General features: G+C 40.3%; 1 protein-coding gene across 1 annotated transcript; it reads left to right on the top strand.

The window, feature by feature from the left end:
* Positions 1 to 2,151: 2,151 nt before the first annotated feature.
* htr7c (5-hydroxytryptamine (serotonin) receptor 7c) lies at positions 2,152 to 24,656 on the top strand. The gene is made up of 2 exons (XM_044197013.1): positions 2,152 to 2,951; positions 22,529 to 24,656. Exons 1-2 carry the CDS (start codon positions 2,485 to 2,487, stop codon positions 23,265 to 23,267), a joined length of 1,206 nt encoding a protein of 401 aa, XP_044052948.1. The 5' UTR covers positions 2,152 to 2,484; the 3' UTR covers positions 23,268 to 24,656.

The raw sequence follows: 24,656 nt of genomic DNA, 5'->3' as shown, positions 1-24,656 counted from the left end.
AGAAACCACACCGTGGTTTTAAGAAAGGAGATGAAGGATCTGCATTTTCAGCTGTCTCAGTGTGGCAACCTGGGGCCTGTTCCATAAAGCAAATTCAACATCGTTCACAGCATAAGTTGCCATAGTAACTAAGCTTGAACAATGTTGAATTTGCTTTATGGAACTGAATCTAACAACCAAAACAAGCCTGGCTTATTTGGTAAACTCGCTTTATGGAACAGACCCCTGATTGGACCAAAGTTCAACTGTCAACAAATGGAGAATTTCATTTGTTGACAGTTAGACAAGAGTTAGAACAGACTCTGTACATACTTTATGCCTGGAAGCACCACAGATTTACCCATACTCACACCTGACTGTCTGGATGGATTACTGAACTTGCCCACTGAGCACTGGCCCAGGGTCCCCCTGACCCCTTGGACCCCTGGGCCAGTGCTCAGTAGGCCTGTTCAGAAGTAAATAAAATGACTACAATGAGACAGAAAACAAAAACAAAGAGACGTAAACAACAACAAAGACACACAAAACAACTACAAAGAGATTCAAAATGACTACAAAGAGACGCAAAACAACCACAAAGCGAACACAAAGAGATAAAAACCAACCACCAAAAAGAAAGCTAAATCACCACAGAGATGCAAAACCACCACAAAGAGTTGCAAAACAACCACAGAGACACCAAATGAACACAAAGAGACACACAAAATGTCAACAAACAGACACATAAAATTACTACAAACAGACACAAACCGAACATGCCTGAATGCCTGTCTTTGTGGTTGCTTCCACAAAAATCAAACACAGCTCCGTTAACTGTTAACAATTTGCAGCAGTTTGATTTGAATTTCTCTTGTGCTTTCTCTTACCCATCTCTCATTATTGCTCCCAAGCAGGTGTAATCCAAACCTGTTTAACCCCCCTCATTATAAGACCCTCAGAGGGGCTGAAAGAGACACTGGCATGCTGACAGGTTGCTTTGCATAACCCCCCGAGAACTCACCTCAGAGATTTTCCACTCTGGAAACGTGACCATCTTTTCTGGCATCCACGCATCAACAATATCCTTAGCATAAATTTCCCTGACAACAGGAGGTCTAGCAGAAACTGCCAATGGTCACTGGCATTAATCTGATGTGACAATCATTACTGACCTGTCTGTCAGACTGAGTAGTAGGTAATGGTGAGTAAAAGGCCATGGCTGTGGTGGATTGCATCTAAGGGGGTTGGGAGCAGTGATGACAGGCTATAAGGGAATTGTGGGAAACAGCACTTGCTCCTCCAGAGCCACAGTGGACAAACACACTACAGCTGTTGCTGCCTGGCCGATGATGCAAGCAGCCAAAGTCCTGGGAAGCTTTCCCATATGGCCTCTCCATCGTCCAGCATCATTCTGGACTTTCTCTTTTGATTTGTCTTCAGTCCTTAGATTTGAGGAGCCAAGGCCACCAAGAAAAGCATCAGCATAATAGAAAAGCATGTCTACAAGAGAAAATATACTTTTTGTTGAGCGGTTGAGTGTTTGAGATGTTGTATTTATAAACAGGTGATTTTACTTGTTGGAGGCACTGGCAAAAATGAGGTTCATTTCCTGTCTATCCCTCAAGGGACATGTGGGAAAAACAGGGATTTTTTTTTAAAGCAAACTTGGCTGCATCCCCCCCCCCCAAAAAAAAGCTCGTCTGTGTTTAAGGGCTTTAAAACAACACACACAGGGGTGCCAACCAGCTCCTTCTTACCATTATAACAATAAATAAATAATAAATAATATAATAAAAATAAATAATAATAATTATTATATTATAAATAATAATAAATACAGACGTGTGCTGAGGAGGAGATATAATGTGTGATATTATGTGTGATTTTTGGGATATTAACTTACAGCCAGACATAAAAGATTAAATTCTATTAATAAAACGGAATCGTTATTTTGTGATCAGTATATATAGTCAGCATTAACTGTCAAGGTGGTACAGTTAGGAGAGATAACCCTGTGCCCAAATGCACAAATATCCACTAAACTATTTATGGTTTTGCACGCTTGGAGCTCCCTGCATCCACTTTGAAACCGCTGTATTCAGTTAGTAGGCTGTCCTAAGTGATGCGTCACACTTAGGTTCGATCAGCGCAACTCCCCAAATAGTCCATATTTGTCGGGTAAGTGCACGGAAACACACGCGCTTCGCTAAAAGCTATGTTTAGATTCTGTAACTTTTTTTCATTTCATAGTTTTGGAGTTGAAGTTATTTTTCCCTCTATGGAGCACGCACCTACAGCACTTCTTCAGGCGGATCATTCTTAAACAGAAACCAGTCAAGAAACCTAGTGAGTTGTTGGCAGCTCTGATGTGGTGCAGCTGCAACAGCCTCGATCTAAAACCGCTGGACAGGAGCCGCGAGCAGGTTACACATATCCAAATATGCGCGTAATTGGAGTGCACTGGCGAGGCGTCCCTTGCATCCCTACCGAGATAACGTTGTCGTGATGTTCAATACTTCGGGAATTGAGCTCTCTTTTAACAAGAAAGAGGATATTTCCGAAGTTATCAATGGCACTCTGCAGCTTCTGTACAACGTCCTCGTCACCATCAGTCCCACAACCATGTGGAACGAGTCGTGCGGGGAGCAGCTGCTGGATTTCGGGCGTCCGGAGAAGATCATCATCGGGGTGATGTTGGCGATCATCACGGCGGTCACCGTCATGGGAAACACGCTGGTGGTGATCGCAGTGTGCGTGGTGAAGAAGCTAAGGCAACCTTCAAACTACCTTCTGGTCTCCCTAGCAGTGGCGGACCTGTCAGTGGCCATAGTTGTGATGCCGTTTGTAATAGTGACAGACCTCACCGGGGGCAAGTGGCTTTTTGGGGAGGTGTTCTGCAACATCTTCATCGGCATGGATGTAATGTGCTGCACTGCCTCCATCATGACCCTGTGTGTGATCAGCGTCGATAGGTAAGTTTCCAAGCTGCTTTGATATTGACGCCTGTCAATTTGCACTGGCACCGAAATTACGCATGCAGTGCGCCCTGCGTTTAAAATGACACGGAGAAGACAAATATATGGCCTCTTATAAGCTGCTCTAACCCACTTAAGTACACTGAGGGCAGGAATAGTTCAAGTGCCATATAATTAATGCATCTAAACGCATGAAATAACTGGGAGTTTTTACGCAAGAGAATGGTATTTAAATTAAATGATTATCTGTGCGGTTGAAACCACTGAACCAGAAAATTAATATGCAGACTGTGATTCATTTACAGTGATGTATTTGCTTGACCGGACCATGGGCAGTCTCCTGTAATTACGCATTTTGGATCAGCGCCCATCGACCTTACAGCTGCTGTGACTCTGATACATGATTTATCATCGTCCTTCAGTTCTGTTAAGGGCACACAGGTCGCACCTGCTCAGTATTAGTACGCTCCCTTAACAATAAAATCAAAGCAAAAGCTGCTGAAATTCACTTTTCATAAATAGTGCAGTGGGTAAAATTCACTTCTGAGAAAACTGAACTAAAAATACTCTTTTTTCTTTTGGTCTCACTACATAGGCTACATACATATGAGGTTTACCACGCTGGTGTTTTGCATCAACACATTGTTCCAAAATTATTCATGAAAGTTAGTTCCCAAATGCCCCACTGTGAGTTGCTTTAAATTCCTCATTCAAAATGAGGAAAGTGAAGCCTGAGCACATCAAGATCCACTCTGCATCACAGGTATACTACAGCTCTCAGTTGCTGCTCATCATGCCAGAGCTGAGCCTCATAGCTTGTGACAAATGAGACATGTCCACTGCTCCCACTACAATCCACAATGAAATAAAAGTCAACTGATCAGTGTCACTGTTCTGCCTCAGTAACCATAATGAAGACAGAGGCTCATTGTAGTATTGATGATCTGATTATTTCCTCCCTCTTGCTTATCAGGCGTTATTACCTCAGTGCATTACACCCAGAATTATATATGTTTCCGTCTTGTGGATGCGCTGAGCACAGGGGACTTAAGTATGCCTGAAGAGCTAATGATATAATGGAAGGAACTAGATCACAGATATCATGCTATGATACAGTGTGATTGCAGCTGTGGTAAAGCTGACAGGTGTATGAATGTGTTTTGGGCTGGTTGCATAGAGGGTAACAAGATTAGTTGGTTAGAGGCTGACAAGCCGTTCACGGAGTTAGGTTAGCGCTCACAATGATTATTGAAGATGGATGGACAGTGTACGATTTGTAAGTCATTTGTGGCCACTCAACCCCCAGTCAGGTCATGAGCTGGCCTCAGTCAGCATGGGACCAGTTAAACATCGTTCTGCTACATCCTCCTATAGAATTTTTTCATCATGACTCCAGCAAAGGAGGACACCATGTACATTTTATAGAACTAATCTGAGAAGAAATAAACAATATCAATGTGTTAAACCAGACCTCTCTTTATATTCCAGTGGAGTATAAGTGGGAGTGTGGCAAACCTGCACACTCCCACCATGAACCTGTCGGTTCTCATGGCCATCGTCTATGATTAGAGATGCGAATTGCTTACAGTGTATACTCAGAAAGGACAAATGGACCCACCTGTGAGCGAGCATGTCTGAAAAGAGTAGGTGATTGAATCTGTTAACATGAAATCAAAGTGTGCACACCCACCAAACCACACCATTCTATAGGATCTTTTCCATGTCTTCCTGCCTCTTGTCGACCACAAGACTAACTGGGAATTTAAAATAATGGGATGTCAGTTTGGGATTATTTTCATCTGTAGAGTAGGAGCTCTACTGCATGGAGGGATATTGATTGTCTCTCAGAGGTCCTTTAGGTTTATAGGCGGGGTGCTACATTGTATATGCAAAAATGAAGTCATCACTGTGACATGATGTGTAAAATCAGAGGAGTGCCCCTTTAATATTGCAGGACCTGCTTAAAGGCACTTCTCATCTTGATTTTAGTTAATATTACAATTTAGTGGTGCATATTCATTAAGGAATTTGCAATTAACCAACTTACCACAAACCATACACATAGGTCTGGTCACTTTGCCCAGTAAATCCAGCCTTGTTCTAATTCTGCAGTCTCATTGTGTTGTGGCTGAATTTGCACATGCAGTTATTTTGAGGTTAAATTGTGCCTTTTATAGACATTTTAAATATTTGAACAAATGTTAAAGACTTTTTAAAAGACTGTTTATACTTTCTGAGCAGTTTGCCTCAACAGGTGACAAAGGTTCAGCAAGAAAATACATATTTCCTGTCTCAGCAAACAGTGTGGGAAAATAATATTCTCACTGTGGTTAAGGGGCTTGAAGCAGTTTAAATCTTTTCACATTGGCATACAGTATCATCTAGACTAGGGGACTGAATACTATCCGTATTGGCCCAATACGCCGAGATTACATTGATTCCTAATCTGAATGTCCAACTATTGCCTCTTTCCCCATCTGCAATATGCTTGAAAAATCATGTACTATAGCAATAACCTCCCTTATAAAATTTTCTTTAGTAACCATTCTCCCACAATTACAGCAAGACTTGAGGAAAAGGTTACGTGTCCTGTAGACTGGGTCACGTCAAAATAACTGCAGAATACTCTTCAGTGGTATCCATTTTGTACTGTATGTGCAAATGTTGATTTATGGCTTGAAAGCCATGCTTATGGATGGAGACCCATTCATCACCTCCAGCTTCTTTAAGTGGAGATTCAACTCTGCACATTGAACCTAACATACCACTGCATTGACCCAGTCACAGCAGAAGAGTTCAGCCTGAGTGTTGTGAAGTGAATAAGCGATAAGTTATAGGCCTCTCTGTCTAAATGAATGTAGGTCTGCTCTCTCACAAGATATCCCAAAATGCACTTTCAGCAGAGGTTTGGCCTCTTTCGTGCCCACTTCCTTAAAAAGTTAGTATCTCTTTTGGCTACAGTCAGTTTTTACCTTCACTGAGAGTAATATGTTGTATGTTCAATAATTCAGAAGTCAAATATGAATGATTTATTCACAACAGTGGGTAGAAAGGGTAGTCCTTTTCTGTAGTTCCTCAGACATCTAAGAAAAGACTGGAGGAGAAATTTGCAGCAAATCAAATAGAGCCTGGCTTAACTATCGGTGAACTTGTGGAAGATGGATGGGATGTAGGTCAAGAAAATATATCATAACTGCAATAAAGTAAACTTTTCCACTAAGGTTCAGACTAAAGAAAATACAGTGTAGGTGTGATCACACCCATAAGCTTCTGCAGGGGATTTGAGAGCGGAAATCGTGCTAGCTAGGGCCCTTAGATGGCAGCAGGATTAGCCACGGTCTTCACATCCTTTCTGCCAACTGGTGTGTCAATGATGAGTCGGGTTAACACACAGCTCCCACATTGACCCGTCCTCGACATCTGATAATATTTTTGTGAGGGTGGCGTGTAAGTTCGTCCCAGGAGAGGCAGCGCTTGCTTAGTGCAGCCGGGGAACATCAACCTGCAGCAGCAGACACAGATGACTTGACCCAGCTGACGCATCCTCAGGTAATGTGATGTGACGCCTAAGCTCCACTCTCTCAGGCGCTATTCACTTCCCACTTGTCGGCCACCTTGACGAAATGTGGAGGATTGGACATCTCCTGCCAGGCCAGTGTGATCAGATCAAAGGCAGTTCATGCTTATAAAGGAATGCTAAATCGGGACAGAAAGTGTGTTGCGGTACTAAATAGGATGTTACGCTGAATTGTTAAATCCTGTGATCACAACCAGTTTACAGAGAGTGCTACATTTTAGAGATTTTAGAAACCACAAGAGAGACATTTAATATTACAAGCCACTACAAGTGTTTCATACAGAGAAGACAAACCACTTTCATTTATAAAGAGGAAACAATATTTAAATTTAAAATCCATCACTGCCCATATCCTGTAAACAAGCACTTCTTCTAAAGCAAAACTGCTGTCAATGAAAATATTTCAGAACACCATTAAATAAAAATGCTTGGAGAAGGCATTTGGCAAGTTAATCATTGATAAGTGCTGCTTGTACTATCAACCACAGCTCAGTTTCCGTCCTGTTTGGCTGTCTGTTTGACTTTTATTGCAGAAGCACATGAAGTGCTGAGAGACAAATTGTCATGAGAGAGACAAATTGTCTGCTGATCATGTGATCAGGTAAGGTGGTGTATGTATGTGGGAAAGGTTCCTGAAGGGGTTTGAGATGACTGAGAACAGAAAATGAAAGAGAGGAGAGCAAAATGATAGCATTGGCATATTGTTTGTCTCTTGACTTTGTGAGTATTGCCACCGAGAATCATGAGGTCACGGTCATTGCAAAGGTTTTTAAATTTGAGATTTGGAGCAATTTATTTTGTATGGTGTAAGCAACAATTATTTGAGGGCTTATCGTTGGTTCATAAGAAAAACAACTATATTTATCTCTGGCTTGCTGTCAAATCTATGGCAGCTACAGCAGGTCCAGCATGGGTCCATCATGGTATGCTGGATTCATGCCATATGGAAGTCACCATATTTAGTAGATTTCAACTTGTTCAGGTTTCAAGTTTCCTGTTATATGCAACGGGAAGCAGTGCATTGCAGTGGATAAGAGGTTTATGCTCTGTCCATCTCCTGATGATAAAGAAAACATATGCATATGCACAATGTTTGCATCCAATTGTTAAGTGCCAGGAATCTCTTCTCTTTTTTGAAATCAGTGATGTATACAATATGTGACTTGGTGCCAAATCATACAGAAATATCTGAAAAGCAAAAATGGATGGTTCATGGCAGAAATGCAACATTAAACTGAATGTGAGGTTTGAGCTAAATGCTAACGTCAGCATGTTAGCATGCTTACGATGAGATTAGCCATAGTTATAGTTATAGCAATAGTTGTTGAAATATTTCGGTCTGGATCAAAGTGGTGGGCCGACCGACATTACCATCTAGCCATGCTGCAACATGGCTTATGCTAACCCTGCACATGTGGTTTTTGCTCTGCTGTTGGCTTCAAGTCATGTCAAACGTCTGATTTCACAACATAGTTTTTTTTTTTACTACTGCTCCTTGTAGCTCTGTGGAGAGCTTTGGAGGGACACTCCAATATGAGGGCACACCAAAGTGAGGGGAACGGTTAAGAGGGAGAACTCAGACAAAGCCTTATGAGAGGCAGAGAGGCTGGCCCTTGCCCTTACAAGGGACTTTGTTACAATTTATGGTAGAGAAAAATAATATTTGAAACTGCTGTTTAAACAGCACAGAGATTCATGCTTCAGCAAGACATGGTCTGTGATTTGATTTAGTTTGTTGATTTATTGGTTGTCTCTGTAGGGAGCCACTTAAATCAGATTTGAATATGTAACTAATCAGTGAGCTCTTGAACCAGATCCAGCTCTGCATCATATTTGGACAGTAGTGGTATTGATGGATCAAAGACTAAAATGAAAATATACAGCCAAAGTGCTTTCACAAGTGAAAATCAGGTTATGAAGGGGGTTGTTTTGGGCTGTTCTGCTGATATTTTGAATAATTCACATGTCCCTTCTTTTAGGCAAAAAACATCTGACCCCAATTTGATGTTTCTGTTTCTGTCTTGCTGTGTGAAATTATACACAGTTAGTGATGTTTTAAGGGAGTTATATGAACTTAGAGTTGATGAAAACTGTCAGAAATCCTTAATTTCTGAAAAGCTGGGGATGCCCAACTTTCATACTTTAGCGCAGTATTGGCATGTTGAGCTTTCCTGTGCAATTTGGCGCGGAGGATGATGGATTAGTAACCAGTCCACAGACAGAGATCTGACTTTTATTTTGCTATTCCCAGCTTGTCACCCTATTTACCCAGCAATCTCCTGGGGCAGGAAGAAGAAAAGGGCACAGTGCTGAGTGACTTTAGTGTGGCATAAATCCTGCTTTGTGTTTGGCATAACAAAGGTGGGGTCCATTATTCACCAAGATTGAACAAAGGGCCAACGAGCATTTACCAAGCAGTGAGATAATGGGTTTCCTGTTGATGCAGCTGAGAGACTGCAAACACACACACATTATGCTGTTTATTGCAGATAATGTTTTGAACATTTAGCATATTTCTGCTGTTGCAGAATAACTATGCAGGTTCACCTGTGAACATGAACTGAATGTTTATACAGTCCATTAAATTGGGCAGTATGAATGATCCTATAAATAATTACTGAGAAGCTGTCTTTATTTGAGCATATACTGTAATGCTGCCAAAGGCAACATCTTTTAAAAGCAAGCCCTTTAGGCCACATGCAGACATTAATTAATTGCCTTATAATTCTCTCAATGACACATCACTCTTCATATATGTTTACTGCTGTGCAGTGCATCAATCTATTGTAGTTGTCAGTTCATTCTAAACTCATTATCCAAGAGTATTGTATGATGGAAATGTTCATTGGATGTAGCTCAATGTGACTGTATAGCTGAAATTCCTCTTATTACTCAGGTCAGGTGAATGCTGAAGAGTTAGTGATTTAACCCCCGGCACTCAACAGAGTTTGTATTCCAGCTGTGAAATAGAAAATTGAGTTATGGTAACCCATTACTGCCAAACTGCCCTTGAGCAAGACACTGAACCGACACTGAACTGAACTAGGTCATTGCAGGCAGCCCTGCACTCTTTGAAATGCCTCAGCGTGTATGTGGCATACTAGGAATAGGACATTTCCGGTTACAAGCAATGTCAAATGAAATCCAGCGCATTAACTTTTGAGACTGAAGGTTCATTCTTGACCTAAGCAAAACAGCAGTTGACCAAAACAATCTCACTACAAGGTCTATTAGTAGCTGTTTTGAGCTTTTGATTATATCACACTTGAAGTGGTCAGAAAAATGGAAATGTAAACATCTACAATTCAACTGGGCAACTCAAGGATGGCTACTCATGGACCTTGTGATGAGACACTCTTTGTCAATTGTAGCAGCATCTTTGAACCACTTGCATCAGAAAAACATATCAAGTTTTAGGGACACTGGCATGTTGGCCAGTTTACCTGCTAAGTGGTGAAAACACAGACACCCACATGATCCAACTGTCTCTAGATGTTTGGCTTCAAAGTTTTATGACAACACATTGGCATACAGTGCTGTATGTTGAGTCAGCAACTCACATTATTCAAAGTAGAAAGACTTATTAGCTTGTAGGTGCTCAGAATAGTTTGCCGGTGTTGGTGGATTGTGTGGGTGTGTCTGCGAGGACGTAAGCAGAGGATCAGCCCCAGTGAGGCAGGAGAGTGTATATTGTATTATATTTAGGAGAACTGCTATGATCTGCAACAAGTACTGCTCTTTAATATAACTTCTCATTGTCTCACTTTTTGAGTTAGATGCCGACGTTTTGGCCCTCCCTCACTCAATATGAATATGGAGCTAATGATCTATCTGGCACACATGCATGGTTTTAGTGTCAACCTCCCAACAAGACTAAGCGTCTACAGCCATGCTAGCAGCTCTGTGAGGCTGTGACCTCATTTAGGATCCTAGTGGCCTGAGGGTAGAAGCTCTTCCTGAACCTCTCAGTGCTGGCCTGGTATATCTGGTACCTTCTTCCCAACCGGAGAAATCCGGCTGGTTGTAGAGTGGATATGTTCAGCCGAACAAACCACTTTTTGCAGGGCCTCAGTATTCCTCAGTATTTGAGGGGCAGTGATGTAGTGAATGTGAATGTGGAGCCAATGATCTGGCAGGCACAGATGAATGATTTTAGTGTCACTTAATCTCCTCAAAATCTGGTGTAGAGACTCTCAGATGAATGATTTTAAATCACTAGACTAGTGCTATTTAGTCCACAGTACACAAAACATACTGTAGCTGTTAATTATACACCTTCATTTCTTTTGTTCATATTAATCTCATTGTGTTGTTTAGCATTATTACTAGATTGACTGTTTCTTACCTATCATTACGTGCACTGCTCTGGCAACACAACAGTGACCTTTATTTCACCGGATCAGTATTATCAGTATTATTACCTTGTTGTCACAGCTGTGTTTGCTCACCTATAATGGCATTTTGTTTGTCTATCTTTCAAATGAGATGAATCCTGGAAATGTACAAATGTGCAATTCCAGAATTACTGTACAATACTGTGCATTTAAATTTGCTTTGGCAGTAGAAAGAGGCTGAATGACTTAGAATTATTTTCCCCCTCTCACTGCTCATAGGCGAGATAAACAGCAGTAAAATTGCTCTTGTAATGAATATTCCTGTCATCCGTCATACTTTTGTCTGGTTAGTGCACACTGTGCTCAGACAAGAACATAGATTCCATCTCCATATCTAATGTTCTGATGTATGTCATCTGGTGCAGAATCAAATTATATTCAATTTACTTCCTTCTACTGAAAAACATTAATATCAGTCCTGCTGATGTAAGCAGTAAAGCTGCTTTCATCCCCTTTTGCTTGAATCATTGCGTCTGGCATAGCTGAACATACAGTACTCCCTTTGTGCACGTTTCTCATTTGTTTTATCTAAATATTTCTTTATAGAATACTACTTAATTGACTGATTTATAGGTTGCATATTTTCCATTAAAATGACACACCCAACACTTGTTGAAGACTGAAGGCATACTCTAGATCCAATTCATCATTTAGAAGATCACAAAAGTCCTCAAATCTCATGTGCTGTACTGTTTCAGTTGAAATACAAACAGTACAATAAATAAATACAAAACAATACAATACAATAAATAAATACAAAAAATGCAAGAATCAACATTATGTCAAGAATCAACGTGCAGTTTTTTTCTCACATGAAATTATTTACACTTGCACATAATCTCGGTGAAAGACAACACCTGTACGTATCTGCTTCTTTGATGATGTTAGATGTCTTTGTCAATGATGTTACATACAAGCTACTATTTTAATACAGTAATGACTGTTGCCCCATATAGGTTAATCTATAGGGAGGGGCCTTAGGCAAGGTAAGGCAGGTTTATATGTATAACAACCAACAAGGCAATACAAAGTACTTTACATAAGACATAAAAAGGCTTTAAGAAAAGATATGAATGTAGAACGATGTTAAAGATTTGGGGCATTATTGAGGCAGATGAATGCCGTTTTTGTTCTATGGAATTCAATGGAGTCAATCATTGTGTATCATCATTTTTTGTAATGTTATGTTGGATCTGCCTTTTGAAGAGAGGTTCAAAAGATGTGCTTTGCAATGATACTTGGTACTGGGTAATCCAGAAGCAAACTTTTATATCATGAAATGTTGTTATTTTCATGGGAAAAAGCTTTCATTTTTGGGCTCTTGGAGTGAATTCCTTCAATGACCATCATTTCAGGGAGTTCCTTAGTCTATTTTCTGACAAATATATTGAAATCAGGAAAAATGACACTAAAAACATTTTGAAAGATGGAAGAGGTTTATTGTAGCTGAGAGTTGGTTGAAGTGCCCATTTAATTATAGTGGAACATTGTGTACTATACATGAATTGTACAGATTTGATTTAGGGATTTTGGTTTGTTTTTGCACGATTGTTGTTGTTGTGTTTTGTCTCTTAATAAAATGGATATGGGAGATATGAAATTGAAAAAATCATTAATGCTCTATAAAAAATCCTAAGAGATAGAACAACGTGTTTCAACTTTGAATTGTAATCAGAATTGCATCACAGAGACTCATAATTTCTCTGTGTGTGCACAGGATGAATTCTGGGCATAAAACGGCATAATTCAGTAATACAAGTATCAGTAGCATTTTCTTGATCTTAGTTGAGTTTTTTTTATATCTGTGATATTTTCATGTCCCAAAAATAAAAGGTCAGTAAGAGAATACAGGGTGGAAAAAAAGCACAGTCCTCAACATTTGCCTTTATGTTACATGGTAGTATCTAGTGACTCAGGAACAAGTTGGACACAGCTCCTCCTCACTGTCCTTTTCCATTTGCCGAGCCACGAAATGATCACATATAATGGACCGCACAGCTATACTAACTACTGGCAAGATGCCAAATTGGAAGAAAGTGAGTCGGCTCAGAAGGGAAGCAGCCTATGGTATCCTTGTTAACTAAAATTGTACAACATTTTCTAAAAGGTCAGTAGTAAAACGACTGGAAGTGGAGAATTAGATTCCTCCCCCACATCTGAGACTTCCTCTGAGCTTATTTAGTTTTCGAGGTGTCCTTTGAGAGAGCGAGTGCACTCTGTGACAGAACCAAAGGGAAGGTGACAAAGATGGAGGGGCTCTTCACACTCGCTCTCTCACATCATCATGACAGGGAAAAGAGAGAAAGATGGACCCGCTGCCACATACTTATTCACCTTCCACTAACAGACTTTAGTCATTGTATAATAATGAAGAGTTAGCGCACTCATTAATATTTGAGTGAGTATTTTGGGATCTCACTAAATGAGTTTGCAGATTTGGGGCTGTTAGTGGGATGCTGACCACAGTAAATGTACATTTTTTTGGGCAGTAATAGCACTTCACATGGCATATTACACACAAAATAAAGAATCTTTCTAAGCATATCCCACTGAGGCACTGGCATGCATATATATGTACATATTTTCTTGGTGGAAAGAGAGGTCGGGGGCTTTGTAGCTGCATCACCAATCTGGTCACCATGGTTGCCATCATAATGGAAGTCCATTAAAGAATTGACAGGGAGCAAAAAAAAAAAAAAAGACTAAATACATAACAAGCAGGCAAAAAAACATTCAGAAAGTAAAAGTAAATGGTGTGACAACACTCTAGCAACACAGAAAACTGCCTTGTTTATCTTAGCTTGTCTCATCGCTACTTAAAAACATTCTGGCCCAGATTCAGGAAACGGTGCACACCACATGCTACACCAACCAAAAGACCAGCAAGAAAGAAACTGGTGGCTCAACCTGGAGCAACAAACTGGAGAATTGGAGAAAGTGACACAATTTATAGTACCAGATAAATTTCCATAAACCCAGATACTGGCTGAATTTTTAAGTCAATAATTTAGGTAGTAACCCTTGATGTTGAGGTCCTGGATGTTTCCGTTACTTTGACTTTAACTTTCTAGAAGCAGAATCTCATACAAATTATGTTTGTATACAACTAATTTGCAATAGCAAATATTATTAGGAGGAAACATATCTGGCAAGTTGCAAAATGTTGATACTGAACTTATCAGTAAAATGTTCCCTGACAATGTATTTCATTTGTTTTCCAACAAAATATCTAGCAACCATTATGTTTTTCACCACAAGGTAATTGGGAGAACAATTTAGTAATATATAAACGTAAATTCTAGGAGGCAGGGTTGTCCAGACAGACAGAAATATTCTTGATCACTTGGAGTATCATGCACACTTAAAGATAATGATAAAAAGAGGATTTTTAGCTCATTATGTTCTCATTTAACCACGATGAAACCAAAGCCTAGGCCTAGTTGCCTGACCTTAACCAAACATTTTATAGCATAACCCTCATCTTTAGTCAGAAACATTCTTGTCTTGATGCATTGTGTATTATGGAAAATATAGCTGGATGATTCTGTTCGACTCAGTCTATTAAAAGCAGCTTCCCCAGCCAATCACAAATCCATCTTATGCTGGGGAAGGAAAAAACAGTTAGAACTAATATTGGAATCAATGGAGCCACACGTAACACTATTGTCCGATGCGTGATAGATTGACAGATCAACAGATATGTATGAGTGCTTTTGAAGTATCTTGAGGACATTGAAACAGCAGTGAAAGATCAGGGCCAGATGATGTTGTGAGAGTCCGGTGGGACAGGGGGGTCTGAAGAGTGAGCCGAAAAGAGAAGAGAACAATGTTAAATAATGTGTGTGACGGAAATTGCAAGTGTTTTTTTAAACCTAAAATGAACTCTACACACTGTACTCAGCTTTGCAATGCAGTAGAGTAATGTATAGGTAAAGGCAGGATGTCAGTGGTGTGTTTCAGCTTGTAGAGCAGCAGTGACTGCTGTGCTGACCAGAAACAGCAGCAGCAGCAGCAGCAGCAGCAGCAGCAGCAGCAATGGAAAATAGCAGCAGCGGTGGCTAAATTAGTTAACATGATGAAGGTTTGGTGGTTTGTGGTGGTTTTCCCCTTGCATGACAGCCAGTGAAGAGCAGCTAACAGCAATAAAAGAGTAAGAGTTCATATGGCTAAAGGCATATTAATGTTGAGCAAGAAAGTTAATTCATGACCTAAAAAATGGAATTTGACAAAAATGGAAAATAAATATTAATGATGGGAGGTGGTGAACAGCAGTTAGATATATGGAGCTGGCAGATGAAATATAGCTCTAATGTGTGCACCTCTATTCAACACCGGACCTTAACCAAAAGATGTTTTACTTAAAGGAAGGAATAGTTTGACACTTTGGGAAATGCACTTATTCGCTTTTTTAGAGATGTTGGTAGGTGCATTTTGTTACCTTTGGACAGAGCCAGGTTAGCTGTTTCCCCCGTTTCTTGTCTTGCAAAGCTAAGCTAACCTGCTGCATGGTATCAATCCTCTCATCTAATTCTCGACAAGAAAATGAATAAGCGTATTTCCCAAAATATCAAAATATCCGTTTAACAAAATTTTGCCTGTTCATGTTCAAGAAAATGTAGTGTCAAATTCACACAGCCTAATCAATGGTATTGTATAGTCAAGTTTTGTAGTGGAGGAACACATTCAACAGTGAAGGCTTGCACTGATGATGATTTGATGTTGAAGGCGTCAGGTTTCTAATCTGCTGCTACACTGGGGTAGCTGTGTCTGACAATTTTTGTAATTTTCCAAAACTGACAATCAAGTGTGTGAAAGTGAGAAAGTAATCAGGGTCAAACGAATGCCTCCCACGAAGGATTCAATAGTGTGTGCTGTCATTCCCATTTGAATTATTATTGTACCTTACCCCTCACTATCACGGCAGGCTTTTCAAACCTCCTTGTTTGAGTGTGGCCGGTTGGAACAGCTATAAACTCTTTTGCCTTCAGACGTTGTTGGACGACATGTCAAATGAACTAGTTTATTTCGAGTATACCCCACTATTAAGTCACCTTGCTGTGTTTGATATGCTCAACACAGCAGAAGGAATCCCCTTTAATTAACTATTGTCTGTGATTATAATGTACAGTAATGTATGACTTTATGTGTAGCTTTTTAGTTGCCATATCTCTTACCCTATTCTGTACCTACTCTATTCTGTAGAGCCTGTAGGGTATTTGCTTTGTTGTCCAAGGACACCCAGCCCTGACAGGGATGGACACGCTGACTGTTGGAAGGGGAATCCATTTATCACTGTGGCACTAATAGCTGCCCATCATCTCTATTGCTGTGAGAGCCACTAAACCACTGATAGGGACAGGTGGTGTGCTGCGTGGCGAAGGCCATAAAATATCCACTCTACTGCTTTACAACAATTAGGAGGAAGTAAAACAGACATCATGAAGGTGTCAGGACTTAAAGTCAGAGGAGTGGAAGCGTTGTTTAGGTGTGTCTTTCAAGTACACACAATGATTCTGTAAATAGCTCACCATTTAGAAAAGCTTACGACTGCAACATAATTAACTGTATAAAGCAAAGCATGATAGTTTTTAAAGGGTAGTCAGGGGTGCCATCTGTGGGGGATTGAAAACCATAAGTATTTAGGGAGCCCACAGCTGGTCAGAGATCTTGAATCATCCTAAGGTATATAGATCATTTTGTGTCAGACATGCCCCTCAAGGTGGTCATTGTTAGAAGTCCTTATACAATACAGGACAATACAGTAACCATCAGAATCCGCCATGTTTTAGATATGATTCCAGACTAGTATCTTGCAATTCAACCTAGTATGTAGAGGTATAAATACATTTAATCTTGCATTGTCAGTTGACTCTGTATTTGTGGTCACACCATGTGTGTCAGTTTGTCTCTGTATACTGTTCCATAGCTTTTTGTATTGTGTTTCTGATTCGGAATCTGTAGGTGTAACAAAAGTTTTTGCCAGGCTGCAGACAAAAATAACATTTGATTGATTAATTTCTTTATATCTCTGTTTCTCCTGGATACAAAACCATGTAAAATCTTTTAGCAGCACTTTCTGTTAAGATGGGAAGGGAGGTAGAATGATCTTTAGCTTGCAGTCTTCTAAATCTAATCTTACACTAATAGGTAACTCAAAACTGTGACTGTAAAATAAAGTAAGACAGCAAAGCTGCCATATAACAAGACTAACAGTCTACAGCCATGCTAGAGACTCTGTGAGGCTGCACTTAGGTGTAGCGGTGCTTTGAGCTAAATGCTAATATGAGCATGCTAAAATGCTCATAATGACATTGCTAAATTGCTGATTTTAAGCAGGTTACCAAACTAAGATTTTGGTCTGCAGGGGGCACTAGATAAAAAGTTAAGTGATCACCAAAGTATTACAATTGCTGAGAGGACATCAATGTCTGTACAAAATTTCATGGCAACCTATCCAATAGTTGTTGAGATAAGTAAATTGTCAAGTGCTTGAATTTCACCAAAATCAAAAATGAATGAAACCTTGCATATAGTAGCCCATACAGCATTATGTCTCCCTATCGCCATGATACTAAAGTAATTAAAAAGTAATTAAGAATAATTATGTAATTAGCAGCTATCTCCATGACTACATACCACTAGGGCTAAGTGGGAACATTACAATAAGTGGGAAAATATGTGTTTTTGTAATTTGGGTGAATTGACCTTTTATATCATAGTCAACTCAGACAAGTATAGTCCAACACTCAAAATCACTTCCTCAACATCAGAAACTCTGACAAATATTGGTCTTATTTTTATCAAAAGAGTATTGAGATAAGTCCTTAGTCATCAGGAAGTATACACAATTTTGACCTATAAACTTTCTGGTAAACATTTATTTTTGTCTTAGGGGGCAATTCTGAAGCATCTTTTTCTACATGGGGGCAGGCTAAAATGCCAACAGAGGTGCCAACAGTTACTCACAGACTATTTGACACCAGTCTGACCTAATCTTGCAGTCCTGTGGCTGGAGGTAACAGACAAATCTGAGGGAAGAAGTATGTCTGTCCAGGGATGACTCAGTTTGGCTTATGTAACAATCTAAAAGAGATTTCTTTTAAACTGCTGCTGCTATTTTACTCACTCTAACCTCAACCTGAGCACAAGTCAGAGAACAAAACAGAACCTGACCTAAAACAGGTGCAAGTTTGTTTGAACTAAAAAGAGAAAGTCTGAATTCTGCGTAATGGATGAAACAGATGGGATTGCTCCTTTGCTTTCTTGTTGAGGAGGAAAGTACAGCTCCGCTCACGTTGTGCAGTGCGCTCTGCGAGAAAAGCAGCTCAATTTCTGTCTTACGGAGGTTCCTCAAATAGAATAGGAGAGCTGAAGGATTCCTTGAAGACTGAGGTTGTTGTCTGATGTCAGAGAAATCCCAGAACTCTCACTAGACAGATTTGGTGCTTCAGTCTAGGGCAGCTTAGAATAAATACTCTATGATGAAATGAACACAGTTTTCATTTATTTTTTACCTAAAGAGAAAGCTTATTTGTGTAGGGTTAGTCCAGCTGGTAATCAGATCATTAGAACACTGTACACAAAAAATCAATGAGAAACTGGGCTTTTCTTTCAAATATTTTCCAATAATCTGATTCTAATCATAACAACAAGAGTTTGCACTGAACACTTAGTGAACAATGGATTTGGTGTGTTCAGAGTTTCCCCTTTTTCAGCACTCTCATTCACTTTATGTAAAACAAACCAAGCATGAAAGTAGTGAATACACACTACTGACTGCTGGATAAAAAGCAGCAAAACTGCACCTCTCAGTTATTGAAAAGACAGTTCTTCAACAAAAATGCTTTGATTTCAGGCATCATCTGCATGTCTGTGCCCACTTCAATAACACAGATAGACTGTAACAAAAAAGATATTCTCCCTAAAATGGGCAATATTTCACTTTCTCACAGGCTCGTTTTGGATTGCCCTCAATGATTGCAATGACATGGGAATTATATATGCCTCAGTGAGATGAATGAGTGAGGATTATCCAGTGGAAAGTTTCAGTGGGAAAAAATGTAATTTGACAGACTTCCCTCTTGTCCTGTTACTTTCTTTTTAGGAGAACCTGTTCTAAATTTACCACTCCTCCGCCCAAACCAACTGCAGCTTGGTAAATATTTCACTGTGGATCCCCTTTCAGACATAAAAGGTTTGAGAGGTGCTCCTTGAGATGACTGACGACTGTTGCACACCAGGGCCGGTTACAATGTTTCAGAAAATAGTTCACTTAACTGTGCCCTAGCTGGTAGCCTAGCGGAAGTAATGGAATTCTCCATTAGCTCGGGCACACTGTCTGTGGCTGGGCAATCCCCGAGTGCTGCTGCGGCTGTGGAAATGTCCCAAATCCTCCAGAGATATGAAAAAAAACCTACTCTAAATTGCCCGTGTGCGTCACTCTTAATGTTTAGCGCATGGTGTCTTTTGGGAGGTGATTATAATCTGATGCCACGGCATGATTATGTGCTTCCTCTGAGGTGTGAGGTATCCCTGTGGTTTTAAATTCCTTATGCATTTTGTATATGCTACAATTTCATGCATTTTGCAACATATTGCATTTGACTCTAATTAGTTGGATACTATAGATACCATACGGAAAAATAATGTTCCTTAAAGCTCCTATAAAGAATTCTTTTATATTAACAATAGATCAAATGACTGCATGTAATGTCAGAGGTGTTGCTTGTTGTGATGATTGGGCTAATTGTTTTTTAGCCGCAGCTGGCAGCTGTTTTCAGCTAAGGAGCTATGAAAACCCACTGTTCGCTACCTGCCCAGCACCACACAGCAGACAGATAAAGTTAGCTACTAACTGGTGAACATAGTGGAGCATGTGGAAAGCAAAACAGAGGTAAAAGCAGAGTGAATATTGGACTTACATTCATCGGGTGGACAGGGACATGATTCTAAATGAATGATGATGTTGCTCTGTGTTGGCTGGATGTGTAAATAAGAAACTATTTGTTAACAACATTTTGCCATATCAACTTTAAAGGTAATAATGTCAATGTTGTGTTCATAGCATGTTTCCGCTGCTCCCAAGTGGCCAAAAAAATCAGTTAATCAGTTTAAATAATTCTTCACTGATTTATGCATTTTGCACGTTACATTTTACATTACATGATTTTGTTATATTCACATATTGTGCATATTTTCATGTGTTTACATGGTGCATTTTAGTGTTGTCATTGTTGATTGTGAATGTAATCTATATACAGCTCATTTTGCGATGCTCCTTATTATATACCTTTCAGTTTAATCCCTTTATGTCGAAACACACAAGATAAAACCAACCGGAGGTCCCACAGATGTTTGCATCTGCTCCTCCTGCTAAATTGCATGCAGGAAGCTGTGCAATTAAGTGTTAAAACACGTGCTATCTTATCTAACCTGGCAGTCGTTTATCTCCAAAAAGATGGTGAGAAGAGTTCAGTTGTATTCAATGAGAGCGCGTCTGAAAACAGCTCTGCCTTCTAAAGGGCTGAAGATGAGTCATAGGTTTGTAGAGAACTACCCTCCACCCCCCACAGACACACAAATATCCCCCCAAATAAGCACCACAACCTCCTTCCTCATTATTGAATAATGCATTGAGAGAGGAGCGTTGCATTACTGGGTTTCCATTATGTATTCCTAAGAATTCCCACAGCATGAAGTGTACCCATCTCAGCATCTGTCTTGTATCTATTTGACATTGCTTGCCTGGATGTGTTCAGGCCCCCTTGTAAAGCTTAAGTACATTTTAAGTGAGGGTTGTAAGCTAGGATGATCAGTGGTTGGAGGGACTGGGGATTGAATAAACAGTAGTTGTTATGTAATATTCAGTGAGCACAGCTAACCTGAGCCAAGGGATCTTTAAGAAGGACGCTGTAACAGTGTTGCACCTGAGTATAAATGGGAACCACAAAGTTACTGTTTGATATGCTTGCTTCAGATATGTGATTTCTCGGGAATGGTATTTATTCTAATTTTGATGTTACTAATATCCAATAATAATATGTTGTCAGTTGTTAACAAGCTACAGAGTGCAGCTGAGATGCTGGACTACAGTACTGTATTTTTTCTAAAACCAGTTGTGGCGAACTAAAAACTTGGATTAGTAATACTTTGTAGTACAAATAGCATTTTGTTTCTATACTATGTGCCAGCAAAGTTTAAAAAGCACTGGAATGTATTTCAGAATAATTCTGGCTTTAAAGGTGGGGTGTGCGATTCTAATCCATTACACATCTTTTTGTCAAATTCAGCAAATATCTCCTCACCGTCCGCTAGCTGGCCGTTCTGTGTGTGCGCTGAAAAAATATCCTGTGTTTGTACACGGCCCTGGCTCTGTAAATGAGAAACAAACAAAGTGGCTCGGATTGAGCCACACAACACTATTCCAGCCAGTCCAGCCATGATTTGTGTGTCAGGTACCTTTAAATGATTTGCCCACGGACGTTCAGCTTACTTTCTTTAAGTTTGCCAAGATATGCTGTTGTTGTGATGTTAGCTATAGTAGCAGGAGAGTTGTGAGTATCGCTGTCTGGAGCTGGTTTGCTGGCTCCGTTAGCTTTGCAGCAACAGTTTGCTAACCCACAACCTAGCTAACTTTAGTTATATTACTTGCTGTGTCATGGTATTGGATTTCCCGAGAATCGTATACCCAACCTTTAAGCGTGTTTGACAACTAAGTTGTTTAATTAATACCTGTCCTTTAATATGAATGTAAAAGAATATTAAGTACAGATTCTACACAGTCCCATGGCATTTGTAACAAGCACAAAACTGTGCTGTATAAATATTAAGGCTAATGCATAAAGATAAAGTAACACTTTTAGACTGGACATGACTTGTATAAACTCAACATCAAAAAAGCCGTTCATAAACAGGGCTGACTGAGCTGAATTTGATGTCCACAGTGCCGATAACATCACTGGTGGACGATGAGGCGAATTGGCCAGCGCTCCCTAAAGCTTTTTATCTTGATTAACAATAGAGCGGAAACCAGAAAAACAGCCGGGAGTGTCAAATATACAGCTTCCATCAATGACGCATTTGATGCTGATAAAGGCTGTGGGCATATAGCCAAAACATGCTGAGATATACACACAGATTTATTATTTTGTGAGAATAGTGGCTATTATCCCAGTTTTGTACAAATTCAAGCCTTTCACACCTCACTTTATCTTTATTTTTGTGACACCTCCAGCTGCTATTTGAAACTACCGAGCTGCCCGTTTGATTGATAGCTCCCTCTCTACCTGCTAAACTCCTCCAAAGCCAAAGAAAAGCAGTTAATGGCCCTCCAGGCAACGACAGAGCTTATGACCTCTCATTGAAGTGTCTGTCTTTGAAATGAGTGGACACGTATTTGATGCTACTACACTGCAGTTTCATCTCAATGAAGACAGGCGCTCAATGTGTTAAGGGAATAACCATTATTGTTTTTGCTATGAGAAAGCTACTGTACTGGATAAGATTTTAAAGAGTTTTAGCGCAAATATCAACTGCTTTTAGTCCTATTATGAAAAGCTACCTGGAAGTAAGTACTGACACTTCTTTGTCTCCTTTCCTCCCAGATATCTGGGGATCACACGGCCCCTCACCTACCCAGCCCGGCAGAACGGTCAGCTGATGGCGAAGATGATCCTGGGAGTGTGGCTGGTTTCAGCATCCATCACCCTGCCACCTTTCTGTGGCTGGGCCAAAAATGTCCACACAGCCGGTGTGTGCCTCATTAGCCAAGACTTTGGCTACACCATCTATTCCACAGCTGTAGCCTTCTACATCCCTATGCTGGTCATGCTGGTCATGTACTACAAGATCTTCAGGGCAGCACGCAAGAGTGGCGCCAAGCACCGTTTCACTGACATTTCGCGGCGCGAGCGCCTTGAAACAGTGGCTAATGAGGCACTGCGAATGCAGGGCCTGAAGCCGCCCGGTGTGGCAGAGGAGTGTGCCGCCTTGTCCCGCCTGCTGAACCGTGAACGCAGAAACATCTCTATCTTCAAACGGGAGCAGAAAGCAGCGACAACACTGGGGGTGATCGTGGGGGTCTTCACTGTGTGCTGGCTGCCATTCTTCATCCTGTCCACTGCCAGGCCCTTTATCTGTGGAGTGGAGTGTAGCTGTGTGCCCATCTGGCTGGAGCGCACGCTGCTTTGGTTAGGCTACGCTAACTCCCTAATGAATCCCTTCATTTACGCCTTCTTCAACCGAGACCTGCGATCCACTTATCGTGACCTTCTCCGCTGCCGTTATCGCAACATCAACCGTCGACTGTCTGCTGTGGGCGTGCATGAGGCTCTCAAGGTTTAAAGCAGGGTATATTGACTCTCAAAAAGTGGGGTATGGTGGCCCTGTGCTAGTACACTTGGTGCTTAAAGGGCGACGTGTACACAGCAGGCCTGTAGATAAGACAAAGACTGACAGAATGGGAGTCACTGTTGGTGGCTCTCTGGCCCCTGTGCAAAGGCAGAGAGACAGCAAGATCACTTCATGTGTGTATGACTCAGTCATTCTATTTTGGGAAAGAAAATCATAGAGCGTACTTGATGGGCTATTCAAGTCGACATGCTTTTGTGCATATGCCACAATTCCGTCCTGGCTCCGGATTTATGGTAGGATAATGCAGTGACAAAGGAAATGACATGTAAACACAATCAATCATCCTAGGGCTTTCAAAGGGAACAGAAAGCAAACTGTATATTAACAAAATTGATGTTTGATAAAGAAAAACATTTGTTTTGTAGTCTTTTGAACATCTTCATCAAAACATGCATTTGAGCACATCCCAGGTTAATTTCAAACAGAAAATGAACACTTTGAGGTGTATTGTGCTTTGTGCCAGGATTGGATATTATTTATATTACTTTATCTCCAGTCATAGCTTTCAATTTGGTCTTCTCACTAAATTTAACGGGAGCACCTTAAATGTTTCACAAATGTTTAAAATGTGGTGATGCCAAAGGAATGGAGGTGGGCGGAAGATGGTGTTAAAATGCAACATGAAGGGAACATTTTCCATTCATGAAATCTCAGTGTTTGTTGCTATAAAAGAAACTGAAAGTAGTTTGTCTAGTGTCTGCATGAAACATATTTGTCTTACATACCACTGTATACATAAATCATAAGAGATTTTGAATAGTGAATGACAGTTTGGCAGAAGTGTTTCCATGTTTCACCCAAACACTTTATTGCACACTTGAATTCAAAATGAGCTCAATACTGTATGTGTCAGAAACCATTATACTGTGGACTTTTTTCACTCTTATTTTGCCTTGATCGGTTTCATTCCACATTTGGTTGCTGACCTCATTGGTTTTATTCAGCTAACTAAACCCATTGTCATCAGCCATTTCTTTTTCCCTTTTGAATCAGGATGTGGTCACTTCCCTCCTGACTACAGTACCGTTTGAACTCTTTGGTGACCCGTATGAACCCGTGTCAAATGTGATCAAATGAGCGGTGTGTGCTTTTTCTACCTCGATTTTTGAGAATACTGTATATTTCCTCCAAACAGATGTACCGCTGTCTTGAATCATTTTGTAATTAACTGCTATTTTCTATTATGTAAGATCGATCTGTGTACAACTGCTCTGTGATTGCTCTGTTTGACCGCTTTGTCATCACCTTCACAAAGAAGCGGGGGAAGTGGCGAAGCATTTCATCACTTTGTAAATAAAGAAACACTTGGTTAAAATGTCA

This window comes from Siniperca chuatsi, linkage group LG5 (assembly GCF_020085105.1).
Source record: "Siniperca chuatsi isolate FFG_IHB_CAS linkage group LG5, ASM2008510v1, whole genome shotgun sequence".
Lineage (NCBI taxonomy): Eukaryota > Metazoa > Chordata > Actinopteri > Centrarchiformes > Sinipercidae > Siniperca > Siniperca chuatsi.
Note: the sequence above shows the minus strand (reverse complement) of the source record. Positions and strands in the feature narration are given on the sequence as shown.